This window comes from Podarcis vaucheri (assembly GCF_965113315.1).
Source record: "Podarcis vaucheri genome assembly, chromosome: 5".
Taxonomy (NCBI): domain Eukaryota; kingdom Metazoa; phylum Chordata; class Lepidosauria; order Squamata; family Lacertidae; genus Podarcis; species Podarcis vaucheri.
Window position 1 is genome coordinate 87,257,398 of NC_138763.1, and position 21,772 is coordinate 87,279,169.

Below are 21,772 nucleotides of genomic sequence, written 5' to 3' on the forward strand. Positions count from 1 at the left end.
GATTTTCTACAAAGCCCTTGGGTTTAGATATTTAGTTCTCACCCTCAATGCTAATCCAATTCAAGTATGGTTCAAAAGAAGTCCCTCACTCATAAACTGAATGAATGAACAAATGAATTAATGAACGAATGAACAAGATGGTAACAGGACTTCCCCTAAATTGGTTGCTGTCAGAAACAGGACGCTGTACTAGCCAGGCGTTTAGTCTGATACAGCTGTACTATGCTTATGAAACTGCCCATTGGCCATGCCCCACACATTCAGTGGTAGTGAGGAGTGACTGCAAGTGCATGCAGTTGAAGAGGGCTCCAGCTGATCAGAAACTGATTTACTGGGGTTTCCAATCAGGTAGAGGAGCTGTACATGTGTTGGGCTCATTTCTCACTAAACACTGAATGTGCACCTGCAAGGTGGGCACAACAGGTGGTTGTGTTAGTTTGAGGGATGTGTGGGCAGTGGGCACTCTCAGGTTAACTATGAAGGTGTGCCTTTGAACATCCTTTATGTGTAACTGTGGTTTTGCACATCTATCTCATGGTTCTCTCTTCAACACCCACTGCTGTTGTCTTCCCTAGAATCAAGATTCGCATTAATGGGCCCATTTCTCTAGCAAGCTTGAATTCTCTTACCAGAGGAGGAAACTTCAACCAATGTGCACTTCTGCTCGCTTTAAAAAACATGCTTGTTCAGAAAGGCCTTTGGTTTCACATAGGACTAGAATATTTTACTGGCTTCCATATTAATTAGCAAGAATCCATTGAAACCACACATATATCTGCAAGTTTAAAAGTGTAATAAATTACAGATTGCTTTAAACTCAGAAGCATATGGGAGATCCAAAATGATAATTCTGGCTGTTACTGGATTATCTTTCCTAGCTTCATAAGCTTTATGAAGCTGAGAATGAGCTTTGGGATCAGGCATTCCTTGCTTCGCATGCTAGCTATGATGTTTCATTCCTGGCTTAATGCAAACCAGGGTTCACTGTTTTGTCCAAACCGGAGAACTCTGGCTTAATGTCAGCTAACAGGGCAGGAAAATTTGCATGGTTTGCACTTAACAGGGAACTCTGGTTTGTATTAAGCCAGGAGCAAACAAAACTGGCATGTGATGAGGCAAAGGAGAAATGGTCAACCTCAATGCTCACTCTTGACTTAATAAACCATGGTTTACGAAGCTGGGAAAGATCATTCAGATCCAACCATTGTGGAAAACTTGTTATGTGTAAGGAACCAAATTACAAAGAAGTAGGGTGTTAGTCTGCTGTAGCAAAAAACAGAAGTCTTGAGGCACCTTAAAGCACAACATATTTATCATGGCATGAGTTCATTAGTAGAATCCAAATAATCAGATGCAGAAAGTGTTCTCCTAAAATTGGCAGATTATATACAAACAGAAGTATTTTTTTAAAAAAAAAACTATAAGCATTGATGTCAAAGCAAAAGACCATTATAATTATATAAAAGCTTAAATGTATGTAAAAAAATGTAATTTCAGTGACCATTCACAAAACATCATGGCATTGATCAGCTAACTAACACCTGTAACAGGTGTTAGTCCACATGTTTCTGTACTTCCTACTGCTACAGCATAGAAGAGCCATCACATTCATTCATTCATTCATCAATCACATCTTAAGTCACTCTAGCCTTCCTCCTCCCTTAGGCATCTAGTTTTGCCATTTGCTGGAAACCAAAGTCCTGTTTTGTACCAAGAACTCAACCAGAAGAAAATGGAATGCACCACAATTTAAATGTTGTTAATTAATACCCCCAAACAAGGGCTTCTTTACTTACAAACAAACAAACAAAAATGAAAGGCACAGAAATTTATTTATTTGTCGCATTTGTGTTTATTTGCAAGTCTTACTTTTAAGCCTGTCATCCAAGTTGACCATTTCTTACTTTTACACTACAAAATCCAAATCCCCCTTTTCAGCACAAAAGCAAGCAACTCTGTCATAGTTGTATGTGCAGATGTATTCTGCATGCCTTCAATGGTCCCTCCATTGATAACCTTCCAACTCCTGTACAATCCAGAAAGAACCCTTTCTTATTGAGAAGCATTGGTTCCCAGTTTACTGAGAAGACAATTATCACCTTTTGATCAAAAGGTACATAACCCTGTTACTTCCTGTCTACCTTCTTAGGTGTCCCTCCTATTCATTTCCTTGTTCATTCAGATGCTTTTCTTACTCTATATAAAACCCATGGTTTATATGTTATACGTTATGTTACAAATGCGATTTCCTGGTTTCCACAAGTCCAGATGCCAACTCTGTCCCCATATTTGCTCAGGCAACAATATCAGTGGACTTAATAGCATAAACCATAGCATCAAGAGTTCATTCACCTGCTCATATTCAAAGGTGTTATATGGTATAACACTTGTGTTCTATATAGGGGGGAAATGGACATAAATCTTACATCACAACTGGCAATATTAAAAAAGCAGCAACAACAGTGGGAGAGTTCAGTCTCTGAAAGGCCCCTAACCTAAAGGTGGCTATTTTAAAAGAAAGGGATTTGAAAAGCGAGAGTGCAATGTGAAATTGCTAAATTACAATGAATCCAGAAGTTCAATTCTATCACCTGTGGTTTGAATCAGGCTAACGGGTTTTTAATCGCACTATATGCATTGATTAGCTTATCAGTGCCACTATGTACAGTCTGTACTGTATTTCTTTTCACTCTGACCTCCTGGTTTACAACCAGGTTTACAACCTCACCATCCAAACAGTGTGTGGTGGCGTGTGGTGTGTAATCAGGATTTGAGGGTAATATTTCATGCATACGATGAAGTGGCCTCTAGTCTACAAAACCTTAATAAATTTGTTTCTTTTTAAGGTGCTGCAATACTTTATATTTTAACTGAAAAAACTAACATGGCAACAAATATTATGTATTTTGATAACTTTCATGCACTAAAGAAACAAAATTAACTGTTTCTTCTTCCTTTTAATCGTTGTATCAGCATGCAACCAGGTCTCTAGCTGTTATTTTTTAAGCTTCATTATATCATATTTCAATGTCAAATTGACGAATAATAGGACAAGAAATTGCAGAAGAGGCAATTTAAAAAAATAGATGCAAATCAACAGGAAAAAATGCTTCAAAGCATGTCTGTATTGGGATGATTCTATATATGTCTGATAATAAATGAGTTTGTAACAAACAGGAATCTGCAAAGGTTCCCTTCCATCCTATAAAGCTAATTATGCCAATGCAACATTACATTTTCCTAAATGCCTTATAAACTGATTTAGCTGCTCAGAAAAAAAATATTGTTAAATAGATGTGATAGATGCAAGTTGAAATATTCAAATTTCAATTCTGGCACCAATTCCCAGACCCCTTTCTCCAAGTAATTTAAGGACTTCCTGAAGATAGTTTTTCATATTCCTTTAAACTGACATTTTATCTTTCTACAGTATCTCACCAGAATGAGCACGCTCTAAAACAATGACAGGCCTTCTTTGGCTGTCATCTCTCATTCTGGCAAAGACAGATGTCTTACGCTGGCTTATGCCAATAATAGACCCGACAGGAAAAAAACAACAGAGACTACCTGCCTCTGATGTAAAGGCACCAATTCACATTTGTGACACTCATTTGTCAATTAACAGATTTCTCCCATTGTTGACACATGGGACTTAAAAGATGTGGGCTAGAAAGTGATGAATTAAAAAAGACAGATGAGTAAGCTATGAGCTGCAAAGTAATACTATAATGTGCTTTAGATAGGAATATCAACTGACACCCCTGACAGGCCATACACGGTTTTATTTCATTTTCCACTGTATCTCAGCTTCATACTTTGTCTTCTTTGTTCTCTTTTCATCAAGCTCCTAACATCTCATTCTGACAGCCAGAGACATTTAAGGCACTTTCGTTTCAAATGCAAGTTAGCGTACTTGATTTGTCATTAAAATGCAAAACGATTGCCATCCGCAGGTAAAAATGTAGGTAAGCTTAAAAGGTTGTATCTGCAAAGTATAAAAGCTGAAAGTGGTTTCTGGCTGCTTGGCTTAACTCTTTCACTCGCTGTTCAGAATTTAAGGGAAAGAATGATTATGTGTCTGAGAGAGGTCCAGCAATGCATGCACTTTTAAACTAAGTGCAGTTTTGTCAGTGGAGCCACTCTACAGAGCTCGATAACCACTTTGGTCACCTGTACTACATACATTATCCGAAACATTACCACTAAGGATTTGAATTGGTAACAGAATAAATTCATGTGCAACTCTGTGCCTCATGCCCAGATATTGTGCTGTGCTATATTGTTCCCTTTTAAGAAGTGGCACACAGATTCATGGAGGTCAGGTCAATCACAAACTATTTTCCATAACAGCTAAATAGAACCACTGGTATGCACCTGAATACCAGATGCTAGAGGATGGCCAATGGGAGAGAGCCAGTGTTTTCATGCTCTACTCACTGACTTCATGGAAGCAACTGGCTGGTCACTTTCGGTACATGACTACATGGATTCTCACTCTGATTCAGTAAGGCTCTAATGTCCTGGTCTAGCACAATGCTTTCACTGATGAAGCAATGTGGTACCAGTTCTCTACGGCAGAATATGAATATACTTATTATGCGTATCTTCCCCAAGATCACAAAAATCAGTTTTGATCTTCTGTTGGTATGGAGCTACCATGAAGTTACTCCAGGACCTCCATCACTCTTACAATTTTTTGATACTTTCCTCTTCTTCTTCTGCAGTGTTTCCCACCCCACCCTACTTGCAACAGAGCCTCTTCAGGAGCAGGTGTTCAAATCCCACTGCAGTTAGCATGGCTCAGTCAGTGGATAGAATGCCAGATTTCAGCAGCTTTCAGGTAGGTGGTTCCTTTCACTAATCACTGCTTTTCCACTGTAGGTAACAAGTACACTGTGATCAACTTTCCAAACCACTGGGCATTCTGCACTTTTTGTATACGTCTCTTCACTCTGTTATGTTCAGCCAATGTCGTAGCTGATGTGAGTGGTGAAGGTCCAATTCACATAAGCAGCCATTTTAAGCTCAGCACACATTCACTATGATGTTTGCAGTTGCTACCAATTTATCACTTGATTCACTTCTTGGTGCTTTAATTAGCACTAAAACACTCTTCTAGTTGTTGTTGTTTAGTCGTTTAGTCGTGTCCGACTCTTCGTGACACCATGGACCAGAGCATGCCAGGTACTCCTGTCTTCCACTGCCTCCTGCAGTTTAATCAAACTTATGCTGGTAGCTTCGGGGACACTGTCCAACCATCTCGTCCTGTCATCCCCTTTCCCCTTGTGCCCTCAATCTTTCCCAACATTAGGGTCTTTTCCAGGGAGTCTTCTCTTCTCATGATGTGGCTAAAGTATTGGAGCCTCAACTTCAGGATCTGTCCTTCCAGTGAGCACTCAGGGCTGATTTCCTTCAGAATGGAAAGGTTTGATCTTCTTGCAGTCCATGGGACTCTCAAGAATCTCCTCCAGCATATAGTTTTAAAATATTGAAATATTAGGGTGAGCTCCCATTGCTCAGTCCCTGCTCCTGCCAACCTAGCAGTTCGAAAGCACATCAAAGCGCAAGTCGATAAATAGGTACCGCTCCGGCAGAAAGGTAAACGGCGTTTCCATGTGCTGCTCTGGTTCGCCAGAAGCGGCTTAGTCATGCTGGCCACATGATCTGGAAGCTGCATGCCGGCTCCCTTGGCCAATAAAGTGAGATGAGCGCCGCAACCCCAGATTCGGCCACAACTGGACCTAATGGTCAGGGGTCCCTTTATCTTTACTAACACTGTAATACTATTCTTTTCAAAATGATGATAAAACCTCTACAGTCAAGATGCTTAAAGGCCATGACCTGAGAAGTTTTTTTCCAACCCTTGAATAGCTATTTCACTCTTGTAAAAACAATATAGCCGGGAAAGTCTGTTAGCACTAAAAGATTGACTTAAAATAAAACAAGGTGGTAAATTGGTGCCAACTCCATAGTTCTGAGTGTGCTCTGAGCTGCAATAAGTTCACTTCTCTGATTATGTCACTGTCCATAGCAACCTCCCCCCTTTTTTTAAAGATGAAGGAGCAATGTTGTAGGAATTTACACATGTGGGAACTACACTAGTCTTCAGTCTCTCTCAAAAAAAGTTGAACTTTCTGTGGTAAAAAATAAAATAAAAGAACTAAAGGGAAAATACAGGACAACAATTAATGGATCATGGCATCATGTGGCTTGCCCTGTAAACAGCTGGTGAGTACAGCATGGCAACTCCAGACTAAATTTTTGAAGTGCTGCAATATGGAAGTATTCTTAGAAAAAACATGAAGCTTACATTACACACCTTAACTTTTCACAGGGTTAATTTAAGAATAAAATGAGACTGGTGCATGTATGTCATCCTGAGTTCCATAGAAGATGTGGGTGTTTTGGTTTGTTTGTTATAAGTTATTCCTAATACTATGTGAATGTGTTTGTGTTGCTTTTTCACTCCATTGCAACTGATGTTTCACTTCAGCTTTTGATTAAGGCAGTGGGGAGGAAGACTGATGCAGAGTCAAAAATGTGAGCAAAAACGCAAAAAGGTTAATGCACTTTTAATTTAAGAACTCTTAACTACACAGCCATAAAAAGAGAGATGAATAGCTCTAAGCTACAGATTGGGATGTGTGCAAATTTTAATTTATTATGATACTCAGTGTCCTATAGAGCAAATTACTATTTCCAGCTTAACTTCATTTAGACAGGCTGTTCTCATTACACACACACACACACACACACACACACACCCCACACAGACGTTGCAACCATGGGCACACACAACTAATATTGGCAATTTTCATTTTCAAGAGTAAAGCTGGCAGTATATATTTGCAGCTGCAGGTAAGTGTCTTGAAAACAGCAACAGGCTTCTGAATAGTTATGGCAGATTTGCAAGAAGAAGCTGTGCCTTTGTTGCAAACGATGTTACACAATTAATCTTAGTTTGTTGAGCAATAGCCAGCACAGTAGAAAGCTGATCAGAGCTTTGAATGAGGAACTAGATGTGCATGAGTAAGCTAAGCCTTTGTAAAATGAACCCTATACAGATAAGTCACATCTTCCTAATTCAGGAAAGGGTTCAATTTTAATTTTCTTTAACATGTGTGCATGTTTGACATTCAGGAAGAGCCCTTGTATTAATTGTGTGCAATGTGCACAGATGCTAGGATCCAAAGTAACACACAATTGGTGGGGGGGGGGAGACACCAGAAAATCATGCCCTTTTGAAAATTTCACCGCTGTTTTTGGTGAAAAGTACCAGGATATACAATGCCACTTTTCAACTATGTGAATAATCCATGAAAAAATAAAAATAAAAATTTCACACATATTTACACTTCCTTGTTGATAAACAGATTCAGCAGACGAACTCTTAGTAATCCAACTGCCATGCAAACCCAATTATCTGTTATCTTGACAATGTTGAGGTAGTAAATGTAACATTACAGAGTTCTTTCTTAGATTGTAGAGCAAGCCAGAAAAGAGACGTAGGTAGTTCCCAGTAAAGTTTTGTTTTGAAGCACAATGTGAAGTTGGAATTTGCTGTTCTTTGCACTAACTTCTACTGAAATATATATGCCATTTTTATATCTGTTCATCCAGAAGAGAACATTCTGAAGCTCCTCACAGGCTGCTTAAAATAATGCCATCTTGAATAGTTTGGGGGTCACTGATTAAGTTAGTCTACCTACTATCCACCCCCAATCCTGACCATATATGAATGTTAAATGCAACCCATCCAAATAAAGCTATATAAGAGACCACACTAATTGCTTCTAGACATTGTGAAAACTAATGTTTACTGCTACCTTTCTCTGATGAGCAGTTGGGTCCTATTTTATCCAATGACTACTGAAAAAAACATTTTTTCTTTTTTTGAAACTTTTGCCAACTGATTATGTCAGGCATAGGCAAACTCGACCCTCCAGATGTTTTGGGACTACAACTCCCATCATCCTTAGCTAACATGACCAGTGGTCAGGGATGATGGGAGTTGTAGTCCCAAAACATCTGGAGGGCCGAGTTTGTCTATGCCTAGACTATGTCAAAGGCTTTTTGAAAATTCAAGTATTTGGGGAGAATTCAGCGAATGAATCCTGTCAGCAGAAACCCTGCACTCTTCCTCTCCTTTCTCTGTGCACCCCCTGAAATTGGCTCTGCTGGGAGTGGTCAGGATACCCTCAGAACAGCACACAGCAGAAGAAGAGGGTGGATCATTCTGTTTGGGAAGCTGAAATGCATTTCCCGACAGAATAATCACCTTAGTGTAACATTCAGTTACTTTCATAGTGACTTTATAGCGACTTTACATGTTTGCATACCACCCTGATACTTCCTTTTTTAGAAGCCATACTGATCCTCTGTGAGCAAGGCTTGGTCTTCTGTGCTGGATCATTTATAATGCTTTCCTCTAGTTTACCTTTGACACCAATGTTGGGTTGACAGCTGTGCTGGAACTGCCCTTTTTTGCCTGGGTATTTTATATATGTATATATACAGTGGTACTTCTGGTTACATACGCTTCAGGTTACTGACTCTGCTAACCCAGAAATATTACCTCGGGTTAAGAACTTTGCTTCAGGATAAGAACAGAACTCGTGCAGCAGCAGCGGCGGTGCAGCAGCAGGAGGCCCCATTAGCTAAAGTGGTGCTTCAGGTTAAGAACAGTTTCAGGTTAAGAACGGACCTCCGGAACGAATTAAGTACTTAACCCGAGGTACCACTGTATATATAAGATCTCTCATGTTTTAATGGTTGTAACCTGTCCTGAGGCCTTAGGTGAAGAACTGGTAATATAGTGTTATAACAACAACAACACTCAGTGTACCAAGCCTCAAACAAGCAGAGTGCTTATAGTTTGAAAATCAACAATATCACATATATCTGACAAGCATGTTACCAGAAATTATAAACTGCACACTACATATGAATCTGTTAAATGATGGTTCAATGGCCCCCTTTAAATAACGAGAACCCTCTTCTGGTGAAGGCAATCAGGAGTGAAGAGGTGGCAGATGGGGAAGGGGGCACAGTGCCATTTCCCCATGCCAAATCAGTCCTCAAGCAGCTTAACCCCAGAGAGCTTTAAATGCAGCATTTAAAATCAAATTGCATGTCAGTGCAGTCAAGAAATCCAAACTGAACGGTTGAATTCAGGCTAAAAGTTTTTCCATTGACATAGAAATTTCAGTATAGCACAAAATCTATCAACTGCTTTTTAAACATGTTTTCCTAACAATTCTCTTGTCTTTTGTTCACAAGCTGAGAAAGGAATTAGCAAGGAGGAAGAAATGCAAGAAGGCATCATAACATAAACTAAGATCTTGGCCAGGAGTCCTCTCACTATTGCCAAAATAACACTGAAATAAGAGCAACCAAGACAAAAATAACTGCTCAGCCACCAACTGACCACATAACGGAAACCAACCACAAAAACTCAAAGCACAAGCCTTCCCTGGTTGTCAGTGTCTCTTCACTGAAAGAGACTCTAACTTGAATTACAAACCTATATTAACTATGACCTGGATGACAGCATAATTACTATATATGCATGTCTAATCTGACACACTGGCTCCTCAGCCTGGAAAAAAATGCACTGGTCTTTGATGCTGTCATGATAATCAGGTTTTCCTCATTTTGCTCTATGACAATCGTCTGCGCCACTTCACGTAATAGACAGAGTGACATCAGAGTGGCTCTTTTTAGCATGGCTAACACATACAAAAATAGCTACCAAATTGTATTGTGCCTGCAATGTTACCGAAGTTGCCACCTCCTTTTTGCAGCACATTGGGTACTTCTTCAGCACCAAGCAGGGGGAGCAAAGTACAGAGTAAAAGACAAAGGCTTTCATGATGTAGCAGTTTCCTGCTCCTCTTATCATTCTTTACTGTGTCAGCATCTTGAATGGTGATTTTAGAGAGAGCATTTAAGTGTGTCTGGACCAGTACCCTTGTCACATTTGATTTCAGAGTTATCCCTTGCTGTTCTAGAAAAATCTCTGCGCCTTTTCAATCTCCTCCTTCTGCATATACTAGGGATGGAAGAGAAATTCTTTCAGGTCACATTTTAACATGAACCCTACCTATTCTGCAATTCCTGAACCAATAAACAAACCAAAACATTTATCCTTTGAAACTCACAGTTCTCTTCTCCAACTGAAATATTTTAACACAGAGATATGCATATACACATACCAACACATACAGTATGCTAGAAAAATGCCTGGATTAGGGAAAATGTGCAGATTTTTTGAAAGAAAATTTTGCAAATTGATGCAAAAATGGGAAACACTGAGCATTTGGCTAGAAAAAAAATGAGAAATCAAAAGCTTTTCCCAACCCAAGTTGATAGAGCCAAAAACATTGACTGTTTTTAGATGTTATTGTTTTAAAATGCTTTAAGTGTGTTTCTAGTGTTATTGTTTTACTACTTTACTGGGCAACCTTAGGAAAAGGGGCAGGATAAAAGTTTGTTTATTTGTTTGTATTTATATCCCACCTTTTTCTCCAAGGTGCTGAAGGTGACATACATAGTTTTCTCCTCCTCTTCATTTAAACCCCACAATGTTGTGAGGTACATAAGGCTGAGGGGCGGAGAGTGGCCATAAGTCACCTAGCAATCTTCATGGCCAAGTGAGGATTTGAACCCTGGGACTCAGCTAGATTGGTAAAGAAAAAGTATTTTATATGTGTTGTATATGCATTATAACACTGTAACACCAGATGGCGCTGTGGAGTTCCATTTTTGCCAATGCAATTTCTCAAAGTTTAAAACATGTTTAACTGAAACACTTCTTTGATGTGTCTAGATGCAGCCCTGGTCTCCCAGCTCTTAGTGTGACCCCCTAACCACTACACCACACTGGCTCTTCTCTCTCTCTCTCTCTCTCTCTCTCTCTCTCTCTCTCTCTGTGTGTGTGTGTAATATAGCTCCTGGCTGAATTCTAGAGGGACCTGCCTATACACGTTACTTCCAGGCAGCACTTCGGTTACTCATTTATACTACTGACAGTAGCCCTTCACACTTTAAGGAGTGCTGATACAAAAGGCCCATTATCTTCAGGGACAGGGGAGTTATAAGATGCCACCAGGAAGAGAGAGCTGGAAAGCTCCTATCAACATGCTGAAAATCATGCGTAGTGTTTTTTCATTCCAGACCCTATTTTTCTAAACTGTTTGAAACAAATCCATATTTAAACACAAGAAAGCGTTAGCACCCTCTGAAATTTCTATCAGAGTTTTCAATCAGAACAGCTTTTGATTCAAGTGAGAAATACAGGCAAGCATCTCATATTGGATGATTTTAGAACAACAAACTACTGTATTTTTTGCTCTATAAGACTCACTTTTTCCCTCCTAAAAAGTAAGGGGAAATGTGTGTGCGTCTTATGGAGCGAATGCAGCATGCGCAGCTATCACAGAAGCCAGAACAGCAAGAGGGATTGCTGCTTTCACTGCGCAGCGATCCCTCTTGCTGTTCTAGCTTCTGAGATTCAGAATATTTTTTTCCTTGTTTTCCTCCTCCAAAAACTGGGTGCATCTTGTGGTCTGGTGCATCTTGTAAACTGTACAAGTTTGTTAGTTACTTGACGCAATCTGTGCGAACAAGCCACAGGGAAGAGAATTACAATAAGCTTCAAATACTTTACAGCAGAAACAAAATCTATATGGGTGGGTAAGCAAAGGCAAATCTGTTTAAGAAAAATAAAATTACATGCACCAAATTCAGTGGGTTAGTTTTAGGCAATAAAAACACACCTCAGTATTAGGTAAGGTGGAGGAAATTCCCCCTCCCAAGTTTCAGTCTTTAAAAAAACTAGAAAAGTATACAGAAGAGTTGCAAGACAGAACAGCTTCGCAACAAGATCCAGTATGTGTAAACATCATTTTATTTCCCAAGGAGGGGGGGGGGAAGGCTACAACTGCCAGTTGCAAACACCGAACAAGATAAATCAATTAGCTTGCTAATTTCTCCCCCCTCTCATTTATTTAGCTCTGCACTGTATTTGTCATAATTGACTATAATTATGTTAATTACTAACTCCAGTATAATTACTGTATTTGTCATTTAGCACACTGTGTACCCAAAGCAAATCTGGCAATTGTCGGGCATCAAAAAGAATGCACCATCCTCCAGGAGGGGTTCACTCTGAAAACTGGCTGGTATACATTCAGCAAATGAAAGGGCAAAGGAGAATTTCATGCAATGCTAGTCTAAAGCGCTGGTTCATTAAGGATATTAATTTTCTGATAACTACACATTTAAGCATGACACATCAGAGAGTACCTACAGGATTTAGCAATTATTAATGCGTGACAGTTTCAAATGCTAAGTGAATCAATTAAACAGCAGCATTCACAATTTGAGAAGAGATAACTGCTTCATAACTGCCTAAGACTACAATTTTCACATGACAAAAAAGGGCCATTCAGGCTCCTTCAAAGCCTGACAGGTCAAAAAAGAAGTTTGAAACAAAAGCACCTTATAACCATCATCTCTCCTCTTTACTTGTCAGATCAAGTTTGCAAGTGTCTCTGCTGAAATGGCATCGCCATGCCAGCTGACACAAGGTGATTTTTCATGTCTTGTCAAAGAAAATCTTTTATTCTATTTGCTCCGCATTAACATGTTACGTTTATTGATCAAGCCCCTTCTGCAGCCGCAGCAGGGCACTGGGCTCTTATGCCTAAGGGGGGCTTTGATGTCCCGGTGACATTCCAGACCGAATAATGCACATACTAAATGGATTTCATGCAGAAATGTGTTTGTGCATGACAGCTACATTAATAACAGCCTCTCACACTGATAAATATGCAATTGCTACTATTAAGATTTACCCAATTACAGTGAAAATATTCCCAGTACCTAATAAATGTACCCATAAAGAAAAGTTTTAACAATAGTGCATTTTTCTCACATATTAAAGTGAATGAAGATTCGTCTTAAGGACTATAATGAGAATGTCGTGCTTTATCTTAAATCTTTCTTTTGTTGCTACAATAATAAGCCACGCAAAGAGATGTAACAGCGATGAAGTAAGTGGTGTCCCAGGCAAATCTTAAAAGCTTGATGGTACCTGCAAAATGGAATCCAAATGCTGTCTGACACTTCAGCAGAAGTAACATTCACAAGTGCATCCTTGTGAAGAGAGTTTTGAGTTCTTCTGACCTCAACAATGGATTGACTGGCATCACCCTTGGAAAATCATCAACCCTTCTTCCAGCTGTCTTCTAAAATTATTGAGCACACCCTAGAGAAAATTAGGAGTATCTCTGAACTGTTCAGATATGCAGATCCACCACTGACAGACTTGCATGCATGAATGAGCCGTAAAAGATTAACCAGCAGCAGAGACAAGCCACCTCAGACAGAAGTTTCCCATCACCCTATTGTTTATTTAAACTCAGTATTTTCCAAAGCACGCTGTTCACACATTCACCTGAAAGTCACCAATTGTTCTGTTGGCATCCATCTGTCTCGGGAGACAATGGAAGAATGCACTTTTTGGTCAAACCATTGGAGAGTTACAGCACCTGCTATGGCTGCAGAGACCAATATGGGAGATACATGTTTTACTACAGGTGGGCAGATGAAGGCATCCAAAAAGCATGTGGGAATCAACCTTAAATTCTACTGGTATTGGCAGCAGACAAATAGATTAGGGATTCTCTCTAGAGAATCTCAAGGTAACTAAGTGATATTGTGCCAAACACTCGAATATTTCATTTGAAGATTGGCCATAGCATTGCACCCTACCAACTGCATGACTGTTCACTCTTTGGCAGCTTAAAAGAGGTCTGGCAACCTCACAGCATCACAGTTTCACAGCTGCCTCTTGAAGTTGTATGTTTTAGCTTCCAATTCTCCTTTCTGTTCAAGCAATACTTCCGTCTCTCAGTCAGCAATCAGGTCTCATTTACCGAGATCTATGGGACTTAAACTATGGGAAGAACCTAAAGATCCACCTTAAACAATCTCAGATTTTCACTATTTGGGTCTTTGAATTGCAAACTCCCCGAGTCACATCACAAGACATTTTTGTAAAAGCCTCCCGCTTCAAAAATTGTTTGCCACTTCAAAAAGTGTTTGCTCTTGAAACAGCAGCTGCTCTAAGGACACATCCCAAATTTCCTTTGAATCCAATATATTTCTTGAACACAAGACAAAAGCTGCTATGGGCACATAGAGCTACCAGCACACTTTTTTTATCCTTGGCCTCTGTTCTCATGACCACTTAGTGTCCCCAACCTTCTCTGGGTTGCACCCCTTGTCTCTCAAATATATTTTTTTAAGCAAAGCAGAGAATTTAATGCCTTTATCAGCTCATTTCATATGCCCCATATAGCTAGTGCAAGATACAAATGAATTTTAGGGTTTTTTTCTTGTTATGCTCATCAAAACATTCAACGTATTCAGCTGCCTTCTCTCCTCCTAATTTTTTAAGTAGGCAAATGTGTCAGAAGATTGTCAACCTAATTCATTTCAGCTACTCCATTGAAAGCAAGGTCTGTTTACTTCCCCTAGAATAATTAGATGGAGGAATCTGCATAGCTGCTGTCAGTAATTTTACCTTACATTTTTCTACTTAAAATTTTCCAGGAACCATGAGAAATCTCTCATTAAAACCAGATTCTCATAATATTTCATACTATTTTAAAAATTACATTTAAAGATTTATATTCACATAGGAATTACCATAAAAAGGAGAGAGAGAGAGATGACAAAAAGTCCTTAATTAATATAATCATTGCTACTCAGAAAAGAACCCCAATTGGAACAATGGGAAATGCAAGCTATTTTAATTTCCATCAGCAGTCAGGCGGATGGAAAGAAGAGTGACTAGGATTAGGAAGGACCGTGAAGCCACTTGGTCAACAGAAGCTGCACAAGCCTATCTCAAGAAATCCACAAGAAACAATAAGTACAGGTAACAATGACTGCATTTGTCCTGGCCCATCCTAGCAGATGCAGTACTCAGCTTACCACTTTCATTTTTGGCAAAGGCTTTGATGTATAGGTTAGTTCGATACACAAGCCAACGTAAAAAGCATTCAGGTTAACAGCTGTCAAAGCTCTTTTAAGTCCATGGCTGGGCAAAAGCTAAGACATTGTCCCAACATTTGATATGCCCCGCAAAGCTTTCCTTTGGAAAAATGGGGCAGACACAGTCATTTGTGCAGTTGGCGTCCCGAGCCACAGGACGGGGCAAGCAGACAGGCACTCCTCCAAGTAGGCTGTATTTGCGGAGTTTGTTTAGACTGGCACAGTCATCTTCTCACCCTTTTTGACAGGGAAGGAGGCAACAGGCTTGGTTCACTGATTTTTCTACAAGTACTTTGACGAAGATGGGAGGCTCTTCACTGGTGAGAGGCAGCACAGGGCACAAGCCAGCTGTGATTATGCTTGGTGTGTTCGGTGACACTGGGGCAGACCTCTCCTCGGACAATCTGCTTGGCCCCTCTCTTGGATCCAAACTAAGATCTCGTAGCATACTGGGCCCCTTCCCAAGATCCTGTTCCTCTAGTTCCCCATTTTCTCCCTATTTGTCATCCCCCTCTGACCAATCCCACCAAAACAATTTCACAAGGCTCATGACAGCATGTATCGTTGAATGGAAATCAGTGAACCTTGGGCTAACATCCTCTCTTCATGTACAGCAATTTATCATAAGTGGTGAACCACAATAAAACCTGTGCTTGATCCCAGTTTGAAGGCAACCTGTGGAGTGAGGAAACCATTGTGTGCCAGATTCATATAGAATGTCAAAGTACAGTTTGCCAAGAAACTGGAAGCCAGTTAGAAACAAAATAAATAATTCTAGTTGGTTGTGGAAATGAATAAGTTATCTCTCTTTACTTGTTTCTCTTGAACCTGCCAGATGAAATGGACAAGGACAATATGATATGGGGTGGCTCTAAGGCACAAAAAGGCACAAAACTGACAAACAGTGTGACAAAGGGATAAGGGAGTTAAAATCTGTAAAGCCCTATTGGTAGACTGGGAGGGCTGTTCTTATGCCTTGAAAACCAGTCAAATACAGTGGCTGACAAATGGTGTCTGAGGACTTGGAATTGAAACTGAAGGACAAAAATTGGGGGGAGGGAGATTTGGCCTGAAGGGGATTCTAGAGAAAGATGAGATGGAGTGTAATGGTGTTTGGCAATCCAAACTTTTTCTATGGTTCATTCAAGCGAATCATGGCATCCATGAAGTTGGTATAGCTTGATATAAAAAAGACTCTCATTATGACCTTGGTACCACTCCTTGTCTTAAACATTTCCAGGAAGGTATGAGTAAATACGCTGACCTCCCAGTAGTTAATGTATAGGATCAGCACACTAAACTTTTGTTGTACAGCAATAAAACTGCTAGCACATTTGCAAAAACTAGGCAGGGTCTGATGTGGTTACCAGGAAATGTTAATTTTCACCTCCTGTAAGAAAGATTAGGGTTCCACATAGACAAAATAATCTTCTTCCAAAGGAGAATTCATGATTCAATAAATATATAAACTGGGTGTCATTTCTCACTAGAGTCATGTCCTTTCACTTTCAAATTTAACAAGGTAAACAGAATAGTAAACAGATACCAATTTGTAAGAAATAATAATACAAAGGAATAAAGGTGTTGACACTTACTCATCCCAAAGACCTCTCTCTCTTCTCCACAAGGTAACACAGATCCAAAATAATTAAACCCCAGATTAGCTCAAACTCCAACAGGACCTTCCTTTTCACTCTTGTTGGACATGGAACAGATGAGTGGCCAAGACATTTCTGTTGGCTGGCTAATACAGGATTTTAATGGTAGATCCCTGACTTAGAACAGACTGTGTATCTGAAGAAGTGTGCATGCACACGAAAGCTCATACCAAGAACTAACTTAGTTGGTCTTTAAGGTGCTACTGGAAGAAAAAATTTTTATTTTGACTATGGCAGACCAACACGGCTACCTATCTACAATTAGAACAGACTGTTTACCTCAGGACAGAAAAACCATCCCCCTCCCATTCTCACTTTACTTTTAGTGTGGCAAATTGTAACACCCACTCTTTAGGCTTTTGGTATGGTTAGGAATACTTTTTACTCTCAGAATCAAGGTGTGTATGCTATATGATTTGCTGCCTGCTTATATTATATTATATAGGGACGCGGGTGGCGCTGTGGGCTAAAGCCTCAACGCCTAGGGCTTGCCGATCGAAAGGTCGGCGGTTCGAATCCCCGCGGCGGGGTGCGCTCCCGCTGTTCGGTCCCAGCGCCTGCCCACCTAGCAGTTCGAAAGCACCCCCGGGTGCAAGTAGATAAATAGGTACCGCTTACCAGCGGGAAGGTAAACGGCGTTCCGTGTGCGGCTCTGGCTCGCCAGAGCAGCGATGTCACGCTGGCCACGTGACCCGGAAGTGTCCCCGGACAGCGCTGGCCCCCGGCCAATAAATGTGAGATGGGCGCACAAACCCCACAGTCTGTCAAGACTGGCCCGTTCGGGCAGGGGTACCTTTACCTTTACCTTTATATTGCAACATTGCTATCTGAAAGCAGCATCCATTTACTCTGTCATTTTCATTTCAAGTAATAAACTAATCTTTATTTATTTATCTGGTGCATGAACTTCTTGTGAGCATAAGGTCAATTGTAGGAACACACAACCATAACAGTCACATGTTTAACTCCAATAAAAATCCTAAACCTCTTGGAAGTTTGTATGAGTGCTGGACATGTATGTGGATTTAGACACACATCTTGTAAGGGATAGGTGTACCTCAGTTTCTTGTGGAATAGCATGGATCTGAGTTCACTCCTCTTTCTGACATACACAGAATGTGTGCATAGAGTATCTGGCATCAACTCTCACTCATCTGACACACCCAGGGACAGAGCAGTGCAATTTTAACACCATTGGGTCAAAGAAGCAACATAACCCAGATCATTTTGACCATTTATAACAGCCCTGAAAGAGGAGGGAATTCCCTACTGCTGCGGGTTCCCCTTCAAGTTGGTAATAAAGGTAAATTATTCAGTATGGGTGATGAACAAGCATAGAATTTATAGTTAACCTAAAATCTACATGTGCCAGAGGGCTCTGTGCAGACTAAATGATAACCCCAACAATCAACCCTGCAGCTCCAAGAAGGGGAGAAAGGGCAGGCTGCAACCAAACCCACATTTTGGATATAACAGAAATCTGTTCAAAGCATAAATCAGGATTACAGTGCTAAAGCAGATGCACGATGAGAAGGCATGATCTCAAACAATGGTTAAGCAAGTTGAGGATGTTACATCCAAATCAGCCCAGATTCTCTTAAAATAGCATTCTTTAAAAGGAAACATGAAATACATAGAAACAAGTTGAAGGCTTTACTTATAAGCTCTGAATTGTGACCAATATATACATTAAGTTAAAGGCTTTCTTATCCAAGGCGGGGAGAGAACATGGAGTGGGGAAATATATCTGAGGTTAAATACTGCCAGGATCAGGAACTAACACCATATTCATGCTTTCCTTCCTCCCTGTGTGTGCTCAGTTTAGCTGAACATTTTCTGGTTTGATTAAACCAGTTTGCTGTTACACATCAGCAAGAGATGTTTAAGCAAGAACTCCAAACAGGGATTGCAAGTAGAGTTCAAGCCACAGTTTGTAGAATTAAGAATGTGACATGCAAGTGTAGCCAGTAAGTTACATATAGAATTGATTATAGTGGGTTTTCTACTAGAACCAGGGACTAGAAATTCATCGCAAACACTAGGATCCAGGAGATATCATTCTGTAGGTCACCAAAATAATCCACTGAGCCCATTCAGGTGGACAGCATAGTAATGTATACTCTCCAACTTTAGCTCTACAATGCTGCCTTAATTTATGATTATTTCTGATGACCACTCGTTTAATATCCATTCCATGAAAAAAAAACTGATTGCACCATTATCTTGCTCCTAAACACACATTTTACTCAGAAGTAAATAACTTCTGACTTGGACACTTTTTATGTCCAAGTATTTGTGCATTGGATTGTAGCCCTAGCCTTCAAGTAAGAGATAGCGCTTTGTATCCTGGCATATGTGCAGAGAAAGGCATACAAAAATGTATCTCTTAGCAAACATAATTCTGCCGTGCAAAAGGCATATAGAATACAGTATATGGCTTTAACTTAAGCATCTGTTGTTAAAAGGCTATATTTGGTTGTAATCCAATACATTCCTATTGCTACAGCAACCAATTAGATAGGTAAATTGGCACGCTTGTTCAAGAAATACATTTCATATCTGAAAATAGGAAAGTTGAGTTTAAAAATTATTCTAAAGCAATCCCACTCTGGAAGAGACTCAGCAAAGTCTCAGACAGTTCAGAGAACTTAGCAATTCCTGATCTGTTCTGAGAACACATTTTCATTCATCTCTTCTTTCAGCAGAAGCAGATGAAAAATAGTGCAAATTCCTTGTACAATGTAAGCTGCATCCATTACATTGCAAAATGATACTTGCAACTGATAATCTCCTCTTCATTCTTCTTCCAAAGAAATATCCAAAGAAAGTGTTAACCATAAACTCTTTTCTGCATACAGACTAGCTCTATATTAATGCACTATTCGTATAATTGGGTAAACAATACATCAGTACAGAAATTGATGACATGTAGTAAAACAAATACTTACTTTAAAAAATGCAAAAGGCTTCATTTGTGTTGCTCCATGGTCAAACCCAAAGCATGACCTACCTTAACAAGTTGAAGCTAAGATCCAGTCTTTTTGCAATGCGTCCATAGTTTCTTCCTAGGAATGCTGGGATTTCTTTGCAATCTTGACCGATATAAGATACCTATAAGAATTAAGGGCAAAAGAGTTTAGCAGCTGGGTGATTTGCGATCTTCAGACATCTATTGCCTTGAAAATCTAGATATGCAGGAAACAAAATGAAAGCATTCGCCCAGTTGTCAGGACAATAAACTGCTAGCACTGTTGAGATTAGTCTAGCTCCACCTGTCACATTATGAATCTGTTTTAACAACTTCCATGGTCAGCTCAAGTTGGATATTTTGCAGTTTCAAGAACAACTTATTTACTAAATTGTAATTAACTTTTCCAGAGTTAACAGCAGAGTATCTAAGAGATAGGATTTTTTAGTATCCTGCTTCGTAACATCATTAGTGTAGTGCCTCAGTTTTATTGTCCAGTTTATTTTGTTCAGATGCCAAGCACCCTAAAATTTGGGAGTAAAGGGAGGGGGTGAAGAGGAGACAGGCAACATTTCTTAGGGCCAATACACATTAAAGTATCTGCAAAACAGTAACAATTTATTTCTAGAGTTCATTTTCATGTGGTCATAGTACTTCACTTAAATTACCTCAGGATATTACAGATGGAAGAGATTGAAACGGACAGATAACAGCCTGCCTAAAGCCACCTTAGTGTGTTCACGATTGAGAAGATTTGAATTGAGGGCTTCCTGGGTCTCTTAACCACTATGGGCTGGGTTGGATATTACAGAGCCAGATCTTTCCCCTACACCTGGTGGAAAGAAGAAGTGTCCCTATCTTGCCTCCAACACCAAGCAATGGCTATCCAAGCAATGGAAAAATGTTTCAATGGGGCCTGCATGCAGAAAATCCAGTGAGTGTAAGCTCAGAAGACACTACACAATTTTATATGAGAATCAACTGTGTAAAGTGAATTTGTATGCTTTGAATTTTGCACATGTAGACCATAAGTGAGTATTTTATTAAAACGTGGATAAACAATGGTATCTGAGGTATATGCATGAGCAGTGAGATAAGGTGCTCTCTCACCCCCTGCCATTACACATAGGAGAGTGATCAGTCTATATCATCCAATCCAGCCCAACTTATGTTTGTCTCCCAGCTGTTGTCTTTGTGTCTGCAAACCTACTGTACAAATGTAAAATGCAGAAACAGTAAATCAAGGCTCTCACCTGGAAACAAAAGTGTGTGCTCATTCCACACCCAGACTACCAGTAACAACTCTACATTAGTACTTTGTCATATCTGCAGCTGGACCACGACAATGGGTTGTAGCCAAATAAATTCTACTCAAAGTAGATTCACTGAAATTAATGTACCTAAGCAAGCCATGTCCATCAATTTCAATGTGTTTACTCTGAGTCTGTCTGTCACTGGATACAACCTAATGGGTTCTCAAACAGAGGTGCCAAATGGGGGAGAAATCAGGCAGCAACCTTCAGGACAGCTCATACCATAATACCCTATCAGTTAAACGTGAACCTAACCGGACGAGACATCCGGAGTGTGGCAAAACAAGAATGGGGCCTTCTCTGCAGTGGCTCCCTGCTTGGGGAATGCTCTCCCTAGGGAGGTTCACCTGGCACCTTTGTTGCACATCTTTAGGCACCAAGCAAAACCATTCCTCTTCTTCCATACTTTTGGCTGGTTAAACAATATATGGCCTTTTAAACAGTGGGAGGTATTGCTTTTGTTTCTGTGTTGTATATTTTTGTGTTTTTATATTGCAAACCGCCCTGTCATCCTCAGGCGAAGGGTGGTCTAGAAATTTAATAAATAATAATAATAGTAATAAATACGAATCACAACTATGTAAGATGGTTGAAAAGAAACTACTACAGTGTTTTGTACCTCCCAGTGTGGAAGGAAGTTCCAGAAGCCATCTTTTAAAGATTTTGTTTCTTGTAAGCAAAGAGTAGTAAGTGGAGCATTTTTCTGTTCATCTACTTTTGTTTTCATCTACATTGTTTTAAAATCTACAAAGTGAGTATGGGAAAACAGA

General features: G+C 39.9%; 1 protein-coding gene across 1 annotated transcript in view; it reads right to left on the bottom strand.

Moving 5' to 3' along the window:
- LRMDA (leucine rich melanocyte differentiation associated) overlaps positions 1–21,772 on the bottom strand; it is a 753,700-nt gene that overhangs the window by 717,633 nt on the left and 14,295 nt on the right. The window contains 1 exon segment of the mRNA XM_082225164.1: positions 19,732–19,832. Coding sequence (XP_082081290.1) covers positions 19,732–19,832 — 101 coding nt within the window.